Raw genomic sequence first — 24,090 nt, 5'->3', positions numbered from 1 at the left:
TTTTTTCTCAGGGCTGAACTGGCTAACATGAGAGGGCACGGTTTTAAGGTGCTTTGAAGTAGGTACAGAGGAGATGTCAGGGGTAAGTTTTTCTGTGCAGAGTGTGGTGAGTGTGTGGAATGGGCTGCCGGCAACGGTGGTGGAGGCGGATACGAGAGGGTCTTTTAAGAGACTCCTGGATAGGTACATGGAGCTCAGAAAAATAGAGGGCTATGGGTAACTCTAGGTAATTTCACAGGTAAGCACATGTTTGACACAGCATTGTAGGCTGAAGGGTCTGCATTATGCTGTAGGTTTTCTATGAATCTGTGTTTCTATGTCTAAGCCATTCAACCTTGGAATCAATTTCATGAGTAATTGCGTAAGTAATAAATGCAGAAAACCAGGTAATTGCAAAGGGTTCACAAACTTTTTTTTGCAACTGTATGTTAAGAGTAAAAGGACCACAACCAGAGGTCATGGATTAAGGGTGAAAGGTGAAAAGTTTAAGGCGAACGTGAGGGGAAACATCTTCACTCAGAGGGTCATGCGAGTGTGGAATTCACTGCCAGCACAAGTGGTGAATGTGAGCTCGATTTCAATGTTTAAGAGAAACATTAGGGACGTGGATAGCAGGGGATATGGAAGTCTATGGTCCCGGTGCAGGTCGATGGGAAAAGGCAGTTTAAATGGTTTCAGCATGCACGAGATGGGATGAATAGCCTGTTTATGTGCTGTACTTCTCTATGACTATACAATAAGATGCTCTCTTGATCTCACAATCTATCTCAATATGATCTTGCACCTTATCGTCTACCTGCACTACACTTTCACTCGAGCTGTTACGCTTTATTCTCTTGCATTCTGTTATTATTTTCCCTAGTGCTACCTCAATGAACTGATGCTGTGAAATGATCTGCATGGATAGCATCACCGTACCCGAGTACCTGTGACAATAATAAATTAATTTACTTGTAAAACACAGGTTTCAGACAACAGATCAAGGATGATTATAAATACTACAAACTTGCCTTCACTGACTACATTTTCCCATGGGCCCATGGTAGAGTAGCGGTTAGTGCAACGACTATAGCTCAGGTGTTACAGTTCAGAGATCAATTCCAATATCGTCTGTAAGGAGGGTTTACTCCGGGTCCTAGGATTTCCTCACAAAGTCCAATGACCCACCGGTTGGTGGGTTAACTGGCCATTGTAAATTGTCCTTAGATTCGGCTCGGGTAAAATGGGAGGTTGCTGGGAAGCACGGCTCAGAGGGCCGGAAGGGCCTATTCTGTGCTGTATCTCGATAAATCAATAAACAGATTACTGAGTAATAGCTCATAAATAGAGGAATAGAAATAAACCTAGAGTGGTTGAAACCCAGAGAACCAGTCAGTGCAGGGATGAACTGTAAGAGTATTTCTCACCAAGGCATGTTAGAAGCTGCCAAAACAAAGACAAGATCATCGGAACGAGCCAAGCCATCCATCTGCACCAGGAGTTCTGTCTTCATCCGTCGGCTTCCTTCATGCTCTCCTCTGTAAAAGAAATAGACAGAAATGGTTTCCTCAGTGACCTTTATTGTTTCCTGATTATTTTTTATTATTAAATGTATTATTTTATACATTTTTCTCCACCAAATTTCCTCCGAATAATACTGGCTAAAGGCACAATTGTGTTCAGTTCTGGTTGCCTCATTATAGGAAGGATGTGGAAGCTCTAGAGAGGGTGCAGAGGAGATTTAGCAAAATGCTGCCTGGATTAGAGAGCATGTCTTATGAGGCTGAGCAAGCTAGGGTTTTTCTTTTTGGAACAAAGGAGGATGACAGGTAACTTAACAGAGGTGTACAAAATGCCACGAGGCATAGATAAGGTGGATAACCAGAGATTTTTTCCCAGGATGGACATGGCCATTACAAGGGGTCATAATTTTAAGGTGATTGGAGGGAAGTCAGAGGTAAATCTTTTTTACACTGAAAGTGGGGAATGCGTGGAATGCCTTCCCATGGGTGGTGGTAGAGGCAGATACATTTGGAACATGTTAGAAACTCTTAAATAAGTACATAGATGATAGAAAAATGGAGGGCTCTGAGGGGAGGAAGGGTTAGATTAATCTCAGAGTAGGTACATCATCATGGGCCTGCACTGTACTGTACTATTCTATGTTCTGCTGACGTAATACAACTTCAACCTTCTTTCATCCCAAGGCCGCAGGAATGGCACAAAGCCTTATGAACCACAGTACCTAGCAGACTGATGGACAGAGGAAACGTACCAGAAGTGCTGCCGGGAGCAGGAGGGGAGGGGTTTAAACTAGAGTACTAGAGTTCCAAGGGGATGGGATCCAACAGCGCCAGAGCAATTAGTGGAGAGGTTGTGGAGATGGATGTTGTTAAGCCTCAAAGTCAGGATTCAAAGGATTGAACATGGTGGAACTGATGCCCTGAGCTGCGTGTATTTCCATGTAAGTCGTATTATAGGAAAGGCAGCCCAGTTCAGGGCATGGACTAGCACTTGAAATTATGATATTGTAGCCATTAACAAGTCTTGGTTACAGGATGGGCAGGACTGGCAGCTCAATATTCCAGGGTTCCGTCGGTTTAGACATGGCACAGCAGAAGGGATTAAAGGGAGGGGGATGGGATTACTAGTCAGGGAAAATATCACAGCAGTGCTCAGTCAGGACAGACTGGAGAACTCATCTCGTAAGGCTCAGTGAGGAGATGAGTAAGAGAAAAGGTATGACCACGTTAATGGGGCTATTTTACAGACCACCCAGAAGTCCTAGGGATTTAGAGAAACAAATTTGTAGAGAGATTGCAGACTGTTTCAAGAAACGTATTTCAGTATGTCGGTATATCAGTGGAATAAAGGAAATTACAATGGCATGAGAGGGGAACTGGCCAAGGTTGACTGGAAAGGCACATTTGCAGGAAAGACAGCAGAGCAGCAATGGCTGGAGTTTCTGCGAAAAATGAGGGAAGTGTAAGACAAATATAGTCCAAATAAGAAATTTTCAAAGGGAAGAAGGACACTACCGTGGCTGACAAGCGAAGTCAGAGCCAAAGTAAAAGCAAAAGAGAAGGCATACAAGGAACCCAGAGCTGGTGGGGAGATGGAGGATTGGAATGCTTTTAAAAACTTGCAGAAGGAAACTAAGAAGATCATTAGGAAGGAAAAGATGAATTATGAAAGGAAGCTGGCGACTAATATCAAAGAATATACTGAAAGCCTTTTTAAGTATATAAAGGGTAAAAGAGAGTCAAGGGCAGATATAGGACCAATACAAAATGACGCTGGAGATATTGTAATGAGAGACGCAGAGATGGCAGAGGAACTGAATGCGTATTTTGCATCAGTCTTCACAGTGGAAGATGTCTGCAGTATAGCGGACATTCAAGAATGTCAGAGAAGTGAAGTTTGTGCAGTGATAATTACGACTGAGAAGGTGCTCAGGAAGCTTAATGATCTGAGGGTGGATAAATCTCCTGGACCTGATGGAATGCATCCTCGAGTTCTGAAGGAAGTAGCTGGAGAGATTGCGGAGGCATTGACGATGATCTTTCAAGCATCAATAGATTCAGGCATTGTACTGGATGACTGGAAAATTGCAAATGTTGCTCCGCTATTTAAGAAGGGTGGGAGGCAGCAGAAAGGAAACTATAGACCTGTTAGCCTGAAATCAGTGGTTGGAAAGTTGTTGGAATCGATTGTTAGGGATGAGATTACAGAGTACCTGGAGACACAAGATCAGATAGGCTAAAGCCAGCATGGTTTCCTGAAAGGAAAATCCTGCCTGACTAACGTACTGCAATCTTTTGAGAAAATTACAAGCAGGGTAGACAAAGGAGATGTAGTAGATGTGGTGTACTTGGATTTTCAGAAGGCCTTGACAAGGCATCTTTGATAAGGTGCCACACATGAGGCTGCTTAGCAAGATAAGATCCCATGGAATTACTGGGAATTTACTAGTATGGGTGGAACATTGGCTGATTGGCAGAAAAGAGAGAGTGAGAATAAAGGGATCCTATTCTGGCTGGCTACCGGTTACCAGTGGAGTTCCACAGGGGTTGGTGTTGGGACCGCTGCTTTTTACGATGTATGTCAATGATTTGGACTATGGTATTGATGGATTTGTGGCTAAATTTGCAGATGATACAAAGGTAGGTGGAGGAGCAGGTAGTGTTGAGGAAACAGAGCCTGCAGAGAGACTTAGACAGTTTAGGGGAATGGGTAAAGAAGTGGGAAGTGAAATACAATATTGGAAAGTATATGGTTATGCACTTTGGTGGAAGAAATAAATGGGCAGACTATTATTTGGATGGGAAAAGAATTCAAAATGAAGAGATGCAAAGGGACTTGGGAGTCCTTGTGCAAGATACCCCAAAAGGTTCACCTCCAGGTTAAGTCGCTTGTGAAGAAGGCGAATACAATGTGAACATGCATTTCTAGAGGTATAGAATATAAGAGCAGGGATGTGATGTTGAGGCTCTATAAGGCACTCGTGATATTTGGAGTATTGTGTGCAGTTCTGGGCTCTTTATTTTCGAAAGGATATACTGACTTTGGAGAGTTCAGAGAAGATTCACAAGAATGATTCCAGGAATGAAAGGGTTACTGTATGAGGAATATCTGGCAGCTGTTGGGCTGTATTCTCTGAAGTTCAGGAGAACGAGGGGGGATCTCATAGAAACATTCCAAATGTTAAAAGGCCTGAACAGATTAGATATGGCAAAGTTATTTCCCATGGTAGGGGAGTCTAGGACAAGAGGGTCTAGGACTTCAGGATTGAAGGATGTCCTTTTAGAACTGAGATGCGGAGAAATTACCTTAGTCAGAGGGTGGTAAATCTGTGGAATTTGTTGCCATGAACAGCTGTGGAGGCCAAGTCATTGGCTGTATTTAAGGAAGAGATAGATAGGTTCTTGATTAGCGAGGGTGTCAAAGGGTATGGGGAGAAGGCAGGGGAGTGGGTATGACTGGAAGAATTGAATCAGGCCGTGATTGAATGGCAGAGCAGACTCGAAGGGGCTGAATGGCCTACTTCTCCTGTATGTTATTGTCTTATATATAACACGTAGCCAAGTGGTTAAGGCATTGGACTAGCGACCTGAAGGTCATGAGTTCAAGCCCCAGCCGAGGCAGCGTGTTGTGTCCTTGAGCAAGGCACTTAACCACACAGTGCCCTGCGATGACACCAGTGCCAAGCTGTATCGACCCTTGCCCTTCCCTTGGACAACATCAGTGTCATGGAGAGGGGAGACTTGCAGCATGGGCAACTGCCAGTCTTCCATACAACCTTGCCCAGTCCTGCACCCTGGAAAGCGAAGACTTTCCAGCGCAGATCCATGGTCTTGCAAGACTAATGGATGCCTTTATTTATTTTTATTTATATATAACACACACAAAATGCTGGAGGAACTCAGCAGGCCAGGCAGCATCTATGGAAAAAAGTAGTCGACATTTTGTCCAAAACCCTTCGGTAGGACTGAAGAGTTTTGTACTTTTTTTTCATAGATGCTGCCTGGCCTGCTGAATTCCTCCAGCATTTTGTGTGTATTGCTCGGATTTCCAGCATCTGCAGATTTTCTCTTGTTTGTGGCAAGAAACATAAGGTTGTTATAGTAGGTGATTTTAACTTTCCCCATATTGACTGGAAATCTCATTATGTAAATAGACTAGATGGGATAGAGTTTGTCAAATGTGTTTAGGGAAAGTTTCCATAATCAGACTGTAGAAGTTCTAATGAGACAGTGTGCGATACTACAATCGTTTGTAGATTTGTTATTAAGGAATGAGACAAGGCAGGTGGCAGAGGTTTGTGTCAGTGAACACTTTGCATCTTGTGATCACAATGCCATTAGTTTCAAAGTAAATATGAAAAAGATAGGTCTGGTTCATGGGTTGAAATTCTAAATTAGAGAAAGGCCAATTTTGATGGTATCAGAAAGGATCCGGCAAGTGTGGACTGGGCAGGCTGTTTTCTGGCAAAGGTATATTGGTAAGTGGGAGGCCTTCAAAAGTGAACGTTTGAGATTTCAGAGCTTGTATCATGCCTTGAAACATAAAGATAACAGAAGTAGGGAACCTTGGTTTTCATATGATATTGAGGTTCTGGTAAAGAAAAAAAGAGGTGCATTGCAGTTATAGGCAGGTAGGAACAATTGAGGTGTTTATGGAGTATAAGAACTGCAAGAGAATACTTAAGAAAGAAGTCAGGAGGGCTAAAAGAAAACACGAGGTTGCTCCAACAGACAAGGTGAAGGAGAATCCCAAGGGATTCTACAAATATGTTAAGAGCAAAAGGATTACAAGTGACAAAATTGGTCCTCTGGAAGATCAGAATGGTACTGGTAATCCATGGGAGGAGCAAAAAGAGATGGGGGAGATCTTAAATGCATTTGTTGTATCTGTATTTACACAGGAAACAGATATAGAGTCCACTGAGTGAGGCAAAATGGCATCAACTTCATGGAACCTATACAGATCACAGAGGAGGAGGTGTTTGTTGTCTTGAGGTAAATTAAAGTGAATAAATCCCAAGGGCCTGACAAGTTGTCCCTCAGACTCTGTGTGAAGCAAGTGCAGAAATTCCTGGGGCCCTAGCAGAAATATTTAAATCACCCTTAGTGACAGATGAAGTGCCAGAGGGTTGGAGGATAACCAATGTTCCGCTGTTGAAAAAGAGTTAAAAATAAACCAGGAAATTATAGTCTAACATCAATAGTAGGAAGGTTATTGTAAGGTACTTTAAGGGACTGGATATATCTGTATTTGGATAGACATAGACTGATTAAGGGCCGTCAGAAAGGTTTGTGTGTGGGAGGTCATGTCTAACCAATCTTACAAGAGTTTTTCAAGAAAGTTACCAGGAAAGTTGATGAAGGCAAGGCAGTGGATGTTGTCTACACAGACTTTAGCAGGGCATTTGACAAGGTCCAGAATGGGAGGTTAGTCAAGAAGGTTCAGTCACTTGGCATTCAAGATGAGGTTGTAAATTGGATTAGACATTGGCTTTGTGGTAGAAATCAGAGCGTGGTAGTACATGGTTGCCTCTCTGACTGGAGAGCTTTTGGCACATTGGTCTTCATAAATCAAAGTACCGAGGAGAGCACATGGGATGTTACTTTGAAGTTGTATAATATATTGATGAGGCCTAATTTGGTGTATTGTGTGCAGAATTGAATACCTACCTGGAGTACACAGAAAATTTATGAGGATGTTGCTGGGTCTGGAGGACCTAAGTTATAAGGAAAGATTGAATAGGTTTGGACTTTATTCCTTGAGATATTGAAGATTGAGAGGAGATTTGATGGAGGTGTACAAAATTGTGAAGGTAAGTGCAATCAGGCTTCTTCCACTGAGGTTGGGTGAGACTACAACTGGAGGTCATGGGTTAAGGGTGACAGGTGGAAGTTTTAAGGGGAATATGAGGGGAAACTTCTTCACTCAGAGAGTTATGAGAGTGTGGAATGAGCTGCCAGTGCAAGTGGTGCAAATTAGCTCTATTTCAAAGTTTAAGAGAAGTTCATATAGGTGTATGGGTAGTAGGGATACGGAGTGCTATAGACCTGGTGCTGATCGATGGGAGTAGGCAGTTTAAATTATTTTGGCATGGTCTAGACAGGCTAATGGTCCGTTTCTGTGCTGTGCTTTTCTATGACTCTATAAGGAAAGTTTCCGAGACCCTCCAGTACCAGTCTGCAGTTGTTTCATAAGGCATTGGTGAAAAGCAGAGGTTGATAAGGTTCTTGATTAGTCAGGAAATCATTGGTTACAGGGAGAAGTCAGGAGAATAGCATTGACAGGGATAATAAATCAGCCATGATGGGATGGTGGAGCAGATTTGATAGGCCAAATAGAAAATTCTGCTCCTATAACTTATGGTCTTGAATGTGAGGTGATCCAATGTGGTGAAACATGCAAAAGCAGAGGTTGATAAGGTTTACAACAGGAATTCTGCAGATGCTGGAAATTCAAGCAACACACATAAAAGTTGCTGGTGAACGCAGCAGGCCAGGCAGCATCTCTAGGAAGAGGTGCAGTCGATGTTTCAGGCCGAGACCCTCCGTCAGGACTAACTGAAGGAAGAGTGAGTAAGGGATTTGAAAGTTGGAGGGGGAGGGGGAGATCCAAAATGATAGGAGAAGACAGGAGGGGGAGGGATGGAGCCAAGAGCTGGACAGGTGATAGGCAAAAGGGATACGAGAGGATCATGGGACAGGAGGTCCAGGAAGAAAGACAGCGGTGGGGGGGGGGGACCCAGAAGATGGGCAAGGGACAGAGGGAGAAAAAGGAGAGTGAAAGAAAGAATGTGTATATAAAAATAAGTAACAGATGGGGTACGAGGGGGCGGTGGAGCATTAGCGGAAGTTAGAGAAGTCAATATTCATGCTATCAGGTTGGAGGCTACCCAGACGGAATATAAGGTGTTGTTCCTCCAACCTGAGTGTGGCTTCATCTTTACAGTAGAGGAGGCCGTGGATAGACATGTCAGAATGGGAATGGGATGTGGAATTAAAATGTGTGGCCACTGGGAGATCCTGTTTTCTCTGGCGGACAGAGCATAGGTGTTCAGCAAAGCGGTCTCCCACTCTGCATCGGGTCTCGCCAATATATAAAAGGCCACATCGGGAGCACCGGACGCAGTATATCACCCCAGCCGACTCACAGGTGAAGTGTTGCCTCACCTGGAAGGACTGTTTGGGGCCCTGAATGGTGGTAAGGGAGGAAGTGTAAGGGCATGTGTAGCACTTGTTCCGCTTACACGGATAAGTGCCTGGAGGGAGATCAGTGGGGAGGGATGGGGGGGACGAATGAACAAGGGAGCGATCCCTGCGGAATGCAGAGAGGGCGGGGGGAGGGAAAGATGTGCTTAGTGGTGGGATCCCGTTGGAGATGGCGGAAGTTACGGAGAATAATATGTTGGACCCGGAGGCTGGTGGGGTGGTAGGTGAGGACCAGGGGAACCCTATTCCTAGTGGGGTGGCGGGAGGATGGAGTGAGAGCAGATGTACGTGAAATGGGGGAGATGCGCTTAACAGCAGAGTTGATAGTGGAGGAAAGGAAGCCCCTTTCTTTAAAAAAGGAAGACATCTCCCTCATCCTAGAATGAAAAGCCTCATCCTGAGAGCAGATGCGGCGGAGACGGAGGTATTGCAAGCAGGGGATGGCGTTTTTGCAAGAGACAGGGTGAGAAGAGGAATAGTCCAGATAGCTGTGAGAGTCAGTAGGCTTATAATAGACATCGGTGGATAAGCTGTCTCCAGAGACAGAGACAGAAAGATCTAGAAAGGGGAGGGAGGTGTCGGAAATGGACCAAGTAAACTTGAGGGCAGGGTGAAAGTTGGAGGCAAAGTTAATAAAGTCAACGAGCTCTGCATGCGTGCAGGAAGCAGCGCCAATGCAGTCGTTGATGTAACGAAGGAAAAGTGGGGGACAGATACCAGAATAGGCACGGAACATAGATTGTTGCACAAAGCCAACAAAAAGGCAGGCATAGCTAGGACCCATACGGGTGCCCATAGCTCCACCTTTAGATTGGAGGAAGTGGGAGGAGCCAAAGGAGAAATTATTAAGAGTAAGGACTAATTCCGCTAGACGGAGCAGAGTGGTGGTAGAGGGGAACTGATTAGGTCTGGAATCCAAAAAGAAGCGTAGAGCTTTGAGACCTTGCTGATGGGGGGTGGAAGTATATAGGGACTGGACATCCATGGTGAAAATAAAGCGGTGGGGGCCAGGGAACTTAAAATCATCGAAAAGTTTAAGAGCATGAGAAGTGTCACGAACATAGGTAGGAAGGGATTGAACAAGGGGGGATAAAACAGTGTCGAGGTATGCAGAAACGAGTGCGGTGGGGCAGGAGCAAGCTGAGACAATAGGTCGGCCAGGACAGGCAGGTTTGTGGATCTTGGGTAGGAGGTAGAAACGGGAAGTGCGAGGTGTATGAACTATAAGGTTGATAAGGTTCTTGATTAGTCAGGAAATCATTGGTTACAGGGAGAAGTCAGGAGAGTAGCATTGAGAGGGATAATAAATCAGCCATGATGGAATGGTGGAGCAGATCTGATAGAAAATTCTGCTCCTGTAACTTATGGTCTTGAATGTGAGGTGATCCAATGTGGGAGAACTAATCAAGGTATGAATGATAGGGGCCCAGGGAATTCTGAGGATCAGACAGACATCAGTGTACTATACAAGTATTGCTGATAAGTATCCTGGGAAGGAAAACATGGAAGCGATGCACAGCACTGACCCTGGAACACTGCCACGTTGACTCATCACTGACTCCAGCTCATCCAGGAAGATGGTAGAAGGAGCATGAAATCGAGCAAGTTCAAACAGCACCTGGCAAACACAAGAAGGATAACACCTAAAAACAACTATGCTTGAGCTAGAAAAATGCGATCCAAAGCAAGATAGCATCCACTGAGGAAAACTGGGGGCAGGGCAGGGCAGGGCAGGGGGGGGTGGTGTAGAAAGACAAACATTATTTAAACAGTTTGCAAATGGGTGGCACAGTTTCTGTACATTTGATGAAGTATCCAAACATTCTAACTGGTTGCATCACCATCTGACAGAGAGGGGCCACTGCACAGGACCGGAAAAAACTGCTGAGTTCCTCCAACCTTTTGTGTGTGCTGCCCTTGGTTTCCAGCATCTGCAGAATCCCTTGTGCAGATGCATCATCTACTGTTCTCAATAGACAATAATGCAGACTCTTTGGTGTTGCCTTTGGAGTGGAAGAGACACACTGTTTACCAATATTTCCTTTTCCCATTGACAAAAGTAAGCTAAATAGGGACTGGAGACTTTGCAGTATGCATCAGTGTCAATATCACACTTTCCAATAACTATGTTCCCAGTTAAAAGGCTTAATGCAAAATGGTTGTGCTAGAAAACCAATGAATTCGCTCAATAGAATCAATGCTTCCTACCCGGACAAGTTTCTCAGAGTCACCCCTCCATTTGCTGACAATAGTAGAAGCTGAAATGTTGAAGAATGTTGTGTTACATTCAGTGGCCACAGCCTTTGCGAGCAAAGTTTTTCCGGTACCTTAATAAAATGCAATAATTAATATGACACAAAATGACCCTATAAGAAAAGAATTTATTTCCACATTCACTGAAAAAAAACTTTAGAAATAACAATTTCTGTAATGTTATAGACAACAGTGAAAACATAAAATAATCATAATATGATAGGATAAGTGAGTGGACAGACAGCATTTCTCTCTCAGTTGAAACGTTTAATAACACACGGGTGCATTTAAGGTGGGGGGGGGCTAGGTTCAAAGGAGACCAAGGGGCAAGTTTTTATTTTTACAAAGAGAGTGCTTGGTGCCTGGAAAAGACTGCCCAGTGTGATGGTGGAAGAAAATACAATAGAGTCAGAGCACTACAGCACAGAAAATGGAGTCTTGAACCAGAAGGCATAGCATCAGAATACAGAGCTGTTCATTAGAACAGAGATGAGGAGTAATTTCTTTAGCCAAAGGGTAGTGAATCTGTGGAATTCATTGCCACAGATGACTGTGGTGACCAAGTCATTGGGTATATTTAAACCAGAGGTTGATAGGTTCTTGATTAGTCAGAGCGACAAAGGATACGGGAAGAAGGCAGGAGAATGGGGTTGAGAAGGATAATAAATCAGCCATGATCAAGTGGCAGAACTTGATGAATTGAATGGCCTAATTCTGCTCCTATGTCCTATGCTCTTCTGGAAACAAGCCTTTCAGATCATCTAGCCCATGCCAGCCAAGTTCTACCTACCTGCATCTGTACCATAGCATTCCATACCCCTCTCTCTAAGTATCAAACTTCAATCAAACCCACATCCATCACTTCCGCTGGCAGCTAGATCGACACACTCTCACCACCCTCTGAGTGAAGAAATTCTTAAGACCATTAGACTATAAGACATACAGTACCTATAAAAAAGTATTCGCCCCTTTTGGAAGTTTTCATGTTTTATTGTTTTACAGCAATGAATCACAGTGGATTTAATTTGGCTTTTTTGACACTGATCAACAAAAAATGATTTGTGTCAAAGTGAAAACAGATCTCTACAAAATGATCTAAATTAATTACAAATATAAAACACAAGGTAATTGATTGCATAAGTATTTACATTCCCCCCTCCTTTTATATGACACACCAAATCATCACCAGTGTAGCCAATTGGTTTTAGAAGTCACATAATTAGTCAAATGGAGATCTGTTTTTGGAGCCCTGTGTGCAGTCAAGGTGTTTCAATTGATTGTAGTAAAAAATACACGTGTGTCTGGAAGGTCCAACTGCTGGTGAGTCAGTATCCTGGCAAAAACTACACATTGAAGACAAAAGAACACTCCAAGCAACTCTGCCAAAAGGTTATTGAAAAGGATCGAAAAGTAATCCGGGAAATTATAGGCCGGTGAGTTTAACGTCAGTAGTAGGTAAGTTATTGGAGGGAGTACTAAGAGACAGAATCTACAAGCATTTGGATAGACAGGGGCTTATTAGGGAGAGTCAACATGGCTTTGTGCATGGTAGGTCATGTTTGACCAATCTGTTGGAGATTTTCGAGGAGGTTACCAGGAAAGTGGATGAAGGGAAGGCAGTGGATATTGTCTACATGGACTTCAGTAAGGCCTTTGACAAGGTCCTGCATGGGAAGTTAGTTAGGAAAATTCAGTCGCTAGGTATACATGGAGAGGTGGTAAATTGGATTAGACATTGGCTCGATGGAAGAAGCCAGAGAGTGGTGGTAGAGAATTGCTTCTCTGAGTGGAGGCCTGTGACTAGTGGTGTGCCACAGGGATCAGTGCTGGGTCCATTGTTATTTGTCATCTATATCAATGATCTGGATGATAATGTGGTAAATTGGATCAGCAAGTTTTCTGATGATACAAAGATTGGAGGTGTAGTAGACAGTGAGGAAGGTTTTCAGAGCCTGCAGAGGGACTTGGACCAGCTGGAAAAATGGGCTGAAAAATGGCAGATGGAGTTCAATACTGACAAGTGTGAGGTATTGCACGTTGGAAGGACAAACCAATGTAGAACATACAGGGTTAATGGTAAGGCACTGAGGAGTGCAGTGGAACTGGGAATTGTTACGTACCCCGTAACTGGGTTGCCAAACCAGCAGAAATGGATCACTCAGTTGGAGTCTGGATTACTAGAACTAAGAAAGTTTTATTAAAGAAACAAGCAACACAGTAATCGAAAGGATATAAATGCAACAGTTCAGCAATGATACACACACATGTGCACAGAATTAAGATAACAGGATCAATCAAGCTCTATCGTTGTCTAGGGGTAAATGACCAATTTCAAAGTGACGCAAAGTTCAGTCCAATTTAGTTCAGTTCGCAGTAATCGTTGCCGTGGCGATGGACAATGTGGGGGGAGAGAGAGAGAACAAGATCATTCAAAACGGCTTCCACACACAGACCTGCGATATTGCTCACAAGCAGCTTTCGGGCGAGTCCTTTGTGATGTCACCTGAGGTCACCGACTGTGACCCCTCCTCCAGATGCGGTCGATCCTCCGCAGTGAACCTGGCACCCAAGCAAGGGTGGACACACACCGGGTTCCCGCTGATGGTACCTTTCCACCCTGTGCGTCTAGGGCTTGGTTCCGCAACCAGCCTTCCAAACGACTCCCGCCGACTTGCGGAGGGGGGGGGGCACCGCTTCCAGGGTCTCGTTACCTCGTGGTATCGTGTGTGTGTTGCCTTAGCGAACCTGTCCCTTTTTATCCCCCTGCTGGCGTATCGCCTGTCCATCACTTCAAACAGTTCAGGGTTCAAAGGGGGAGCCGATCTTGACAATACCCAGACTGATGGCTCCTTCATTAACATCTCCAAATGCTGCTTCATTGTGTTCCTTATCTCTCCTTCTCCTGAGGACAGGTGGCAGACCAACTGCTGATGCCACTGGTGCTAGCCCAGGCCAGCTAACATCTTAATTTACGTGTATTCTCGTCACAGAATACAGATACAAAATTCCCTAAAAGTGTCGTCACAGGTAGACAGGGTCGAAAAGAGAGCTTTTGGTACATTGGCCTTTATTAATCGAAGTATTGAGTATAAGAGCTGGAATGTTATGATGAGTTTGTATAAGGCATTGGTGAGGCCGAATCTGGAGTATTGTGTTCAGTTTTGGTCACCAAATTACAGGAAGGATATAAATAAGGTTGAAAGAGTGCAGAGAAGGTTTACAAGGATGTTGCCGGGACTTGAGAAACTCAGTTACAGAGAAAGGTTGAATAGGTTAGGACTTTATTCCCTGGAGCGTAGAAGAATGAGGGGAGATTTGATAGAGGTATATAAAATTATGATGGGTATAGATAGAGTGAATGCAAGCAGGCTTTTTCCACTGAGGCAAGGGGAGAAAAAAACCAGAGGACATGGGTTAAGGGTGAGGGGGGAAAAGTTTAAAGGGAACATTGAGGGGGCTTCTTCACACAGAGAGTGGTGGGAGTATGGAATGAGCTGCCAGACGAGGTGGTAAATGCGGGTTCTTTTTTAACATTTAAGAATAAATTGGACAGATACATGGATGGGAGGTGTATGGAGGGATATGGTCCATGTGCAGGTCAGTGGGACTAGCAGAAAATGGTTCGGCACAGCCAAGAAGGGCCAAAGGGCCTGTTTCTGTGCTGTAGTTTCTATGGTTCTATGGTTTAAAAGCACAAGTCAGGAGATGGATACAAGAAAATTTCCAAGTCACTGAATATCCCCTGGAGTACAGTTAAGTCAATCATCAGGAAATGGAAAGAATATGGCACAGCTATAAATCTGCCTAGAGCAGGTTGTCCTCAAAACCTGAGTGACCGTGCAAGAAGGAGACTAGTGAGGGAGGCCACAAGATACCTATAACAACTCTGGAGGAGTTGCAAGCTTCAATAGCTGAGATGGGAGAGACTGTGCATACAACAACTGTTGTCTGGGTGCTTCACCAGTCGCAGCTTTATGGGAGAGTAGCAAAGAGAAAGCCACTGTTGAAAACAAACCCACACGAAATCTCAGCTAGACTTTGCTAGAAGGCATGTGGAAGACTCTGAAGTCAACTGGAAGAAGGTTCTATAGTTTGATGAAACCAAAATTGAGCTTTTTGGCCATCAGACTAAATGCTATGTTTGGCATAAGCCAAATACTGCACATCATCAGAAAAACACCATCCCTACCGTGAAGCATGGTGGTGGCTGCATCATGCTGTAGGGATGCTTCACTGCAGCAGGCCCTGAAAGACTTGTGAAGGTAATGGGAAAAGCGAATGCAGCAAAATACAGGGAAATCCTGGAGGAAAATCTGATGCAGTCTGCCAGAGAACTGCAACTTGGTAGAAGATTTGTTTCCCAGTAAGAAAAAGACCTCAAGCATAAAGCCAAATCTACAAAGGAATCGCTTAAAAACAACAAAGTTAATGTCCTGGAGTGGCCAAGTCAGAGTGCAGACCTCAATCCAATTCAGAATTTGTGGCTGGACTTGAAAAGAGCTGTTCACTCAGTTTCCCCATGCAATCTGACAGAGCTGGAGCAGTTTTGCAAAGAAAAATGGGGGAAAATTGGAGTGTCCAGATGAGTAAAGGTGATAGGGACCTAGTTACACAGACTCAAGGCTATAATTGCTGCCAAAGTTACATCCACTAGATACTAACTTGAAGGGGTGAATACTTGTGCAATTATTTGGTGTTTTAAATTTGTAATTAATTTAGATTACTTTGCAGACTGTTTTCACTTTGACACAAAAAAGTCTTCTCCTGTTAATCATTGTCAAAAAAGCCAAATAAAATCCATTGTGATTCAATGTTGTAAAACCATAAAACATGAAAACTTCTGGGGGTGGGGGGGGGGTGGTGAATACATTTTATAGGATCCCAGTCAACCTCATACACCTCCCCTCTCACCATATCACTTGATGCCTTGGCCAATCAGCAACCCATCAACTTCTGCTTTAAATAAACCCATGGACTAGGCCTTAACCGCAGTCTGTGGCAGAGCATTGCACAGATTCACCGCTTCAGTGAAAAAAATCCTCCTTACTTCTGTTCTAAAAGGTTGCCCCTCAATTTTGAGGCCGTGCCCTCTAGTTCTATATACCCCCACCAGAGGAAACATCTTCTCAACATCCATCTTATCTGGTCATAGAAACATAGAAACACAGAAAACCTACAGCACAATACAGTCCCTTTGGCCCACATGCTGTGCCGAACATGTCCTTACCTTAGAAATTACCTAGGGTTACCCGTAGCCCTCTATTTTTCTCAGCTCCATGTACCTATCCAGGAGTCTCTTAAAAGATGCTATCGTAACCGCCTCCACCACCGTTGTTGACAGCCCATTCCATGCACTCACCACTCTCTCCGTAAAAAACTTACTCCTGACATCTCTTCTGTACCTACTTCGAAGCACCTTAAGACTGTGCCCTCTCGTGTTAGCCATTTTAGCCCTGGGAAAAAGCCTCTGACTATCCACACGATCAATGCCTCTCATCATCTTATACATTTCTATCAAGTCACCTCTCATCCTCTGTCATTCCAAGGAGAAAAGGCAGAATTTACTCAACCTATTCTCATAAGGCATGCTCCCCAATCCAGGCAGCATCCTTGTAAATCTCCTCTGCACCCTTTCTATGGTTTCCACATCCTTCCTATAGTGAGGTGACCAGAACTGAGCACAGTACTCCAAGTGGGGTGAGACCAGGGTCCTATATAGCTTCAACATTACCTCTCGGCTCCTAAACTCAATCTCATGATTAATGAAGGTCAATGCATCGTATGCCTTCTTAACCACAGAGTCAACCTGCATAGCAGCTTTGAGTGACCTATGGACTCCAACCCCAAGATCCCTCTGATCCTCCACACTGCCAAGAGTCTTACCATTAATGCTATATTCCGTCATTATATTTGACCTATCAAAATGTACCACCTCAAACTTCTCTGGGTTGAACTCCATCTGCCACTTCTCAGACCAGTTTTGCATCCTATCAATGTCCCGCTGTAATCTCTGTCAGCCCTCCACACTATCCACAACACCCCCAATGTTTGTGTCATCAGCAAATTTACTAACCCATCCCTCCACTTCTTCATCCAGGTCATTTATAAAAATCACCAAGACTAGGGGTCCCAGAACAAATCCCTGGGGCATACCACTGGTGACGGACCTCCATACAGAATATGACCCGCCAGTTCTGGATCCACAAAGCAATGTCCCCTTGGATCCCATGCCTTCCTTACTTTCTCATTAAGCCTTGCATGGGGTACCATGTCAAATGCCTTGCTGAAATCCATATACACTACATCTACTGCTCTACCTTCATCAATGTGTTCAGTCAGATCCTGAAAAGATTCAATTAGGCTCGTAAGGCACGACCCACCTTTGAGAAAGCCATGCTGACTATTCCGAATCATATTATGCCTCTCCAAATGTTCATAAATCCTGCCTCTCAGGATCTTCTCCATCAACTTACCAACTACTGAAGTAAGACTCACTGGTCTATAATTTCCTGGGCTATCTCTACTCCCTTTCTTGAATAATGGAACAACATCTGCAACTCTCTATTCCTCCGGAACTTCTCCCGTCCCTATTGATGATGCAAAGATCATTGCCAGAGGCTCAGCAATCTCCTCCCTCATCTCCCACAGTACCCTGGGGAGCATCTCATCCGGTCCCAGTGACTTATTCAACTTGATGCTTTCCAAAAGCTCCAGCACATCCTCTTTCTTAATATCTACATGCTCAAGCTATTCAATCCGCTACAAGTCATCCCTACAATTGCCAAGATCCTTTTCCATAGTGAATACTGAAGCAAACTATTCATTAAGTACCTCTGCTATCTCCTCCAGTTCCATACACACTTTTCCACTGTCACACTTGATTGGTCCTATTCTCTCATGTCTTATCCTCTTGCTCTTCACATACTCGTAGAATGCCTTGGAGTTCTCCTTAATCCTGTCCGCCAAGGCCTTCCCATGGCTCCTTTTGGCTCTCGTAATTTCATTCTTAAGCTCCTTCCTGCTAGCCTTACAACCTTCTAATCTCTATCTTTACCTTGTTTTTTGAACCTTTCGTAAGCCTTTCTCCTTGACTCGATTTACACCAACCTTTGTACACCACAGTTCCTGTACCCTTTCATCTTTTCCCTGTCTGTACCTATGCAGAACTCCACGCAAATATCCCCTGAACATTTGCCATATTTCTTCCGTACTTTTCCCTGAGACATCTGTTCCCAATTTCTGCTTCCAAGTTCCTGCCTGATAGCATCATATTTCCCCTTACTCCAATTGAACGCTTTCCTAACTTGTCTGTTCCTATCCCTCACCAATATGGTAAAGGAGATAAAATTGTGTCCACTATCTCCAAAATGCTCTCCCACTGAGGGATCTGATACCTGACCAGGTACTTCTCAATACCAGATCAAGTAGAGCTTCTCCTCTTGTAGGCTTATTTTCATATTGTGTCAAGAAACCTTCCTGAACACACCTAACAAACTCTACCCCATCTGAACCCCTCACTCTACGGACCGGCCAATTGATATTTGGGAAATTAAAATCTTCCACCACGACAGCCCTGTTATTATTACACCTTTCCAGAATGCGTCTCCCTATCTGCTCCTCGATGTCCCTGTTACTATTGGGTAGTCTATAAAAAACACCCAGTAGAGCTATTGACCCCTTCCTGTTCCTAAATTTCACCCACAGAGACTCAGTAGACAATCCCTCCATGTCTTCCTCCTTTTCTGCAGTCGTGATACTATCTCTGATCAACAGTGCCATGCTCCCACCTCTTTTGCCTCCCTCCCTGTCATTTCTGAAACATCTAAAGCCTGGCACTCGAAGTAACCATACCTGCCCCTGAGCCATCCAGGTCACTGTAATGGCCAGAACATCATAGCTCCAAGTACTGATCCATGCTCTAAGCTCATCTGCTTTGTTCATAATACTCCTTGCATTAAAATAGACATATCTTAAGCCATCAGTCTGAGCGTGTCCCTTCTCTATCACCTGCTTATCCTCCCTCACACACTGTCTCCAAGCTTTCTCTATTTGTGAGCCAACCACCTCTTCCTCCGTCTCTTTAGTTCAGTTCCTACCCTCCAGCAATCCTAATTTAAACTCTCCCCAATAGCCTCAGCAAACCTCTCCGCCAGGATATTGGTCCCCCTGGGATTCAGCATTCGGTAGGTTTGAATGAGATCCCCCCACATTCTTCTAAATTCCAGTGAGTACAGGCTCAAAGCTGCTAAACACTCCTCATATGTTAACCCCTTCATTCCTGGAATCATCCTTGTGAACCTTCTCTGGACTCTCTCCAATGACCATACATCTTTTCTGAGAAATGGGGCCCAAAACTGTTGACAACACTCCAAGTGTGACCTGACTCCTTTACGGACTTTACCTAATAAATCTGCAAATTTGATTAATTTTTTCCTTTCTGATTCTGGGTCGACGGACATTTGGCGTTTTCTGCATCCTCAGGAAAAAGATTTTTCCTTCTTTTCACATGTTCATCATTCCTATTCAAGAATTGATTATTTTTTCATTGATTCTCGTCTCATTCCTTCAGTGATTAAATGTGATTATGATTCTATAACCATTTCGGATCATGCTCCACTTAAGCTTTCTATTAAAATTATGGCCAATATACCAAACAATAGACAATGGCGTTTTAATTCGCTGTTGCTTCAGGACTCGGACTTTGTTAATTTTATGAATGAACAGATTGAGCTTTTTTTTACAATTAACCATACAGAAGATATTTCGGTTAACACTCTTTGGGACACTTTTAAAGCCTATATTCGGGGTCAGATTATTTCGTATTCCGTTGCTTTGAGGAAGAAACAGAAGCAGGAGGAGATGGCAATTGTGGACAAGATTAAAGAAATTGATAAGAAATATGTTATGGCTCCTTCTGAGGAGCTATACAAACAAAGAACTGAACTTCAAATGGAACACAGTTTACTACTCTCGTCCTCGATTGTAAACCAATTAAAGAAAACAAGAAGTGATTTTTATGTTCACAGTGATAAAATTGGCAAGCTGCTGGCTAATCAATTGAAATCTAATTATGTTAAATCTCAAATCAATCAGATTTATAACCAAAATGATCGATTGATATTGGATCATGTGGGGATTAATCAAACCTTTTGTGATTTTTATTCTTCTTTATATCAATCAGAGTCTCCTCGAGATTCTAAATATATGAATGATTTTTTAGATAAGTTAGACTTCCCTCAGATTTCACAGGATATGTCTTCTTTATTAGATACTTCCATTACAATGGATGAGATTAAGAATGTTATTTTTTCTATGAATCTGGGGAAAGCTCCTGGCCCTGATGGGTTTACCGTTGAATTTTATAAATGTTTTGCTTCTTTATTGATTCCTTGGCTCTATAAGGTTTTTGAGGCTTCTTTGAAACTTGGTAAACTTCCGGAATCTTTTAATAGAGCATCAATTTCTTTAATACTAAAGAAGGATAAAGACCCTGCTCAATGTGCATCTTATAGACCAATATCTTTATTAAATGTTGATTCTAAAGTTTTTTCTAAGTTATTAGCAAATAGACTAGAAAAAGTACTTCCTTCTATTATTTCGGAAGACCAAACGGGTTTTATTAAAGGTCGTTACTCTTTTTATAATATTCGTACATTGTTAAATATCGTTTATACTCCCTCACAAAATGTTCCTGAGTGTGTTATTTCTTTAGATGCCGAGAAAGCTTTTGATAGAGTAGAATGGCCTTATTTATTTAAGGTGCTTGAAATGTTTAATTTTAGCTTGAAATTTATATCCTGGATTAAACTGTTATATCACTCCCCTGTAGCCTCGGTTCGTACTAACTCCTTAAACTCACCTTTTTTTCCTCTCTTTCGTGGTACTCGACAAGGCTGTCCTCTTAGTCCCCTATTATTTGATATTGCATTAGAACCTCTTGCAATTGCTATTCGAGAATCTTCAAATATTACTGGGATAACTCGGGGATTAAAGTCCCATAAATTATCACTCTATGCTGATGATTTACTTTTATATATTTCTAATCCTGAGAGATCCATTCCTGCTGTTTTAGAGTTATTAGCACAATTTGGTCTTTTCTCAGGTTATAAATTAAATCTTAGTAAGAGTGAACTTTTTCCGATTAATAAACATCTTCCCTTATATTATAAATTTCCATTTAAATTGATTAATAATTACTTTTCATATCTTGGGATTAAAATTACTTGTAAACATAAAGATTTATTTAAGACTAACTTTTTACCATTAATAGACCATATTACTCAACTTTCATCTAAATGGTTTCCCTTATATTTAACTTTGATTGGTCGTATTAATGCAGTTAAGATGTTTTTTTTGCCAAAATTTTTATATGTGTTTCAGGCATTACCAATTTTCGTTCCTAAATCTTTTTTTGATAAAGTTGACTCTAAAATTTCTTCATTTATTTGGCAGAATAAGAATCCGAGACTGGGTAAAATACATTTACAGAAAGCTAAGAGAGATGGAGGTTTAGCATTACCTAACTTTAGATTTTATTATTGGGCTATTAATATTCGACATATGAAATTTTGGTTACTTGACCGGGACATACTATCTATTCCTAAATGGGTAGCATTGGAATTACAATCTGTTCAGGGTTATACACTTGGTTCTATTTTAGGTTCCTCTCTTCCTTTTGATTCGAAACGCCTTAAGCAGGTCTCTAACCCGATAGTTAAATATGCTTTGCGCATTTGGTTTCAATTCAGAAAATTTTTTGATCTTAATCAATTCGGGTTAGCGATTCCTATTTTAGGCAACATATTTTTTCCTCCCTCTTTTACGGATCGCGCTTTTCAAACTTGGAAGACTAAGGGTATTTTACGGTTTTTGGATTTATTTTTAGATGGTTCCCTTATGTCTTTTGAACAATTATCTAATAAATATAACTTATCAAGAATACATTTTTTTAGATATTTACAAGTTAGAAATTTCCTAAGTACTATACTTTCTTCCTTTCCAATGCTTCCTCCTATATATATTTTAGATTCGATAATTAACCTTAATCCATGTCAGAAAGGTGCATCGGCTATGATTTATAATATTATTATGAAACTTAGGAAAGCTCCATTTGATAAGATTAGGGTAGATTGGGAACAGGAATTGGGGCTTACCATTTCTGTGGATGATTGGGGGCAGATTTTACAATTAGTTAATACTTCCTCTATTTGTGCTAAACATTCCCTAATTCAATTTAAAGTGGTTCATAGAGCACATATGTCCAAAGATAAGTTAGCGCGTTTTTACTCGCATATTAATCCTTTCTGTGATAGATGTTCGGGGCAGATAGCCTCTTTAACTCATATGTTTTGGTCTTGCCCTACTTTGGAAACTTTTTGGAGAGATATTTTCAATATTATTTCTAAGGTATTAAATATAGATATCTCTCCTCACCCTATTACTGCTATCTTTGGACTACCTAAAATTTCTAGTAATCTTTCCCCTTCAGCCCGTAGAATGATTGCATTTCTTACTTTAATGGCGAAAAGATGTATTTTACAACATTGGAAAGAGCTTAATGCTCCAACTACCTTTTTTTGGTTTTCTCAGACGATTTTATGTTTGAATCTGGAGAAAATTAGAAGTAACCTTTATGATTCTTCATTTAAATTTGAACAGATTTGGGGACCTTTTATTCGATATTTTCATTTAATGTAATATTTACCCTTCTTGTTTTTTTTTCACTGTTTTAATGGAGGTCGGGATTGAGGACGTGATTTTAAGTTTAACTCTGTTTGGTTTCAAGTTAGCCCATTGCTTTGCTTTGCTTTTAGGTAGTTGCACGGTGGGATTTTTTTGGGGGGTTTTTTTTTCTTTTTTTTTTCCATTGATATATATAAAATCTAGTATACTATTATGTTATCTTGGTTTCTTATGCTTAAATTACATTGTTTGTAGTATTTTCTTTTTGGTATTGTTATCTTTTGGAATTTTATTGTACTTTAACATTGTATTAATGTTTATATGGCTTACCTTTTTTGTATACTTACTCAATAAAAAGATTTAAAAAGAAACAAGTGTGACCTGACTAGTGTCTTCTCAAGGCTCAGAATTAGCTCCTAAATCCTCCTGCTCCTCTGATGTTTAAGATTTCTCCCCATTTCGATAATAGTCTGCATTACAGTTCCTTTTACCAAAATGCATTTATTTACCAAAATAAATTTCCCAACACTGTATTGCATCTGCTGCTTTTTTGCCTATTCTTCCAATTTGTCAAAGTCCTGCTGCAATTGCACTGTTTCCTCAGCACTACCTAGCCCTCCACCTGTCTTCATATCATCTGCAAACTTTGCCAGAAAACCATCAATTCCATTATGCAAATCATTGACAAACAACATGAAAAGTAGCAGTCCCAATACTGACCCCTGAGGAACCCCACTTGTCACTGGCAAACAACCAGAAAAGGCTCCTTTTATTTCCATTCGCTGCCTTCTGCCTGTCGGCCAATCCTCTATCCTTGCTGGTATCTTTCCTGTAACACCAAAGGATTTTATCTTGTTAAGCAGCCTCATCTGAGGCACTCTATCAAATGCCTTCTGAAAATCTAAGTAAATGATACCCACTGCCTCTCCTTTGTCCACCCTGCTTGTTACTTCCTCGAAGATTTCTAACAGATTCATCAGGTAAAATTTCCTTTTACAGAAACCATGCTGACTTTGACTTATTTTATCATTAGTCTCCAAATACCCCAAAACCTCATCCTTAATAATGGAATCCAACATTTTCCCAACCACTGACATTAGGCTAACTGACTTATAATTTCCTCTCTTTTGTCTTCCTCAGTTCTTAAAGAGTGGAGTGACATTTACAATTCTCCAGTCCTCTGCGACCAATCCAGAATCAAGTGATTCTTGAAAAATCATGATCAATGCATCCGTTATCTCTTCAGCAACCTCTTTCAGGACTCTGGGATGTAGTCCATCTAGCCCAGGTGGCTTACCAACCTTAAGACCTTTGAGTTTGCCTGGCACTTTCTCCTGCTCCCAAACACTCACGACCTCTGGCATACAGCTAGTTTTCCATCATAAAGACTGATGCAAAGTTCTTACTAAGTTCATCTGCCATTTCCTTGTCCCCATTACTACCTCAC

At 42.1% G+C, this 24,090-nt stretch overlaps 1 protein-coding gene across 4 annotated transcripts in view; it reads right to left on the bottom strand.

Moving 5' to 3' along the window:
• The window catches only part of katnal2 (katanin p60 subunit A-like 2), a 143,294-nt gene that overhangs the window by 32,932 nt on the left and 86,272 nt on the right, over window positions 1-24,090 (bottom strand). For all 4 annotated transcript variants that reach the window (XM_063042581.1, XM_063042579.1, XM_063042580.1 and 1 more), the window contains 3 exons: window positions 10,917-11,035; window positions 10,235-10,326; window positions 1,407-1,517 (listed from right to left, as the gene is read on the bottom strand). In XM_063042581.1, the coding sequence (XP_062898651.1) occupies window positions 1,407-1,517; window positions 10,235-10,326; window positions 10,917-11,035 (322 nt within the window). The remainder of the gene's footprint in view (window positions 1-1,406; window positions 1,518-10,234; window positions 10,327-10,916; window positions 11,036-24,090) is intronic.

The sequence above is a fragment of the Mobula hypostoma genome, chromosome 3, assembly GCF_963921235.1.
Source record: "Mobula hypostoma chromosome 3, sMobHyp1.1, whole genome shotgun sequence".
NCBI classification, from domain to species: Eukaryota; Metazoa; Chordata; class Chondrichthyes; order Myliobatiformes; family Myliobatidae; genus Mobula; species Mobula hypostoma.
This window is presented reverse-complemented; position numbering and strand designations above follow the sequence as displayed.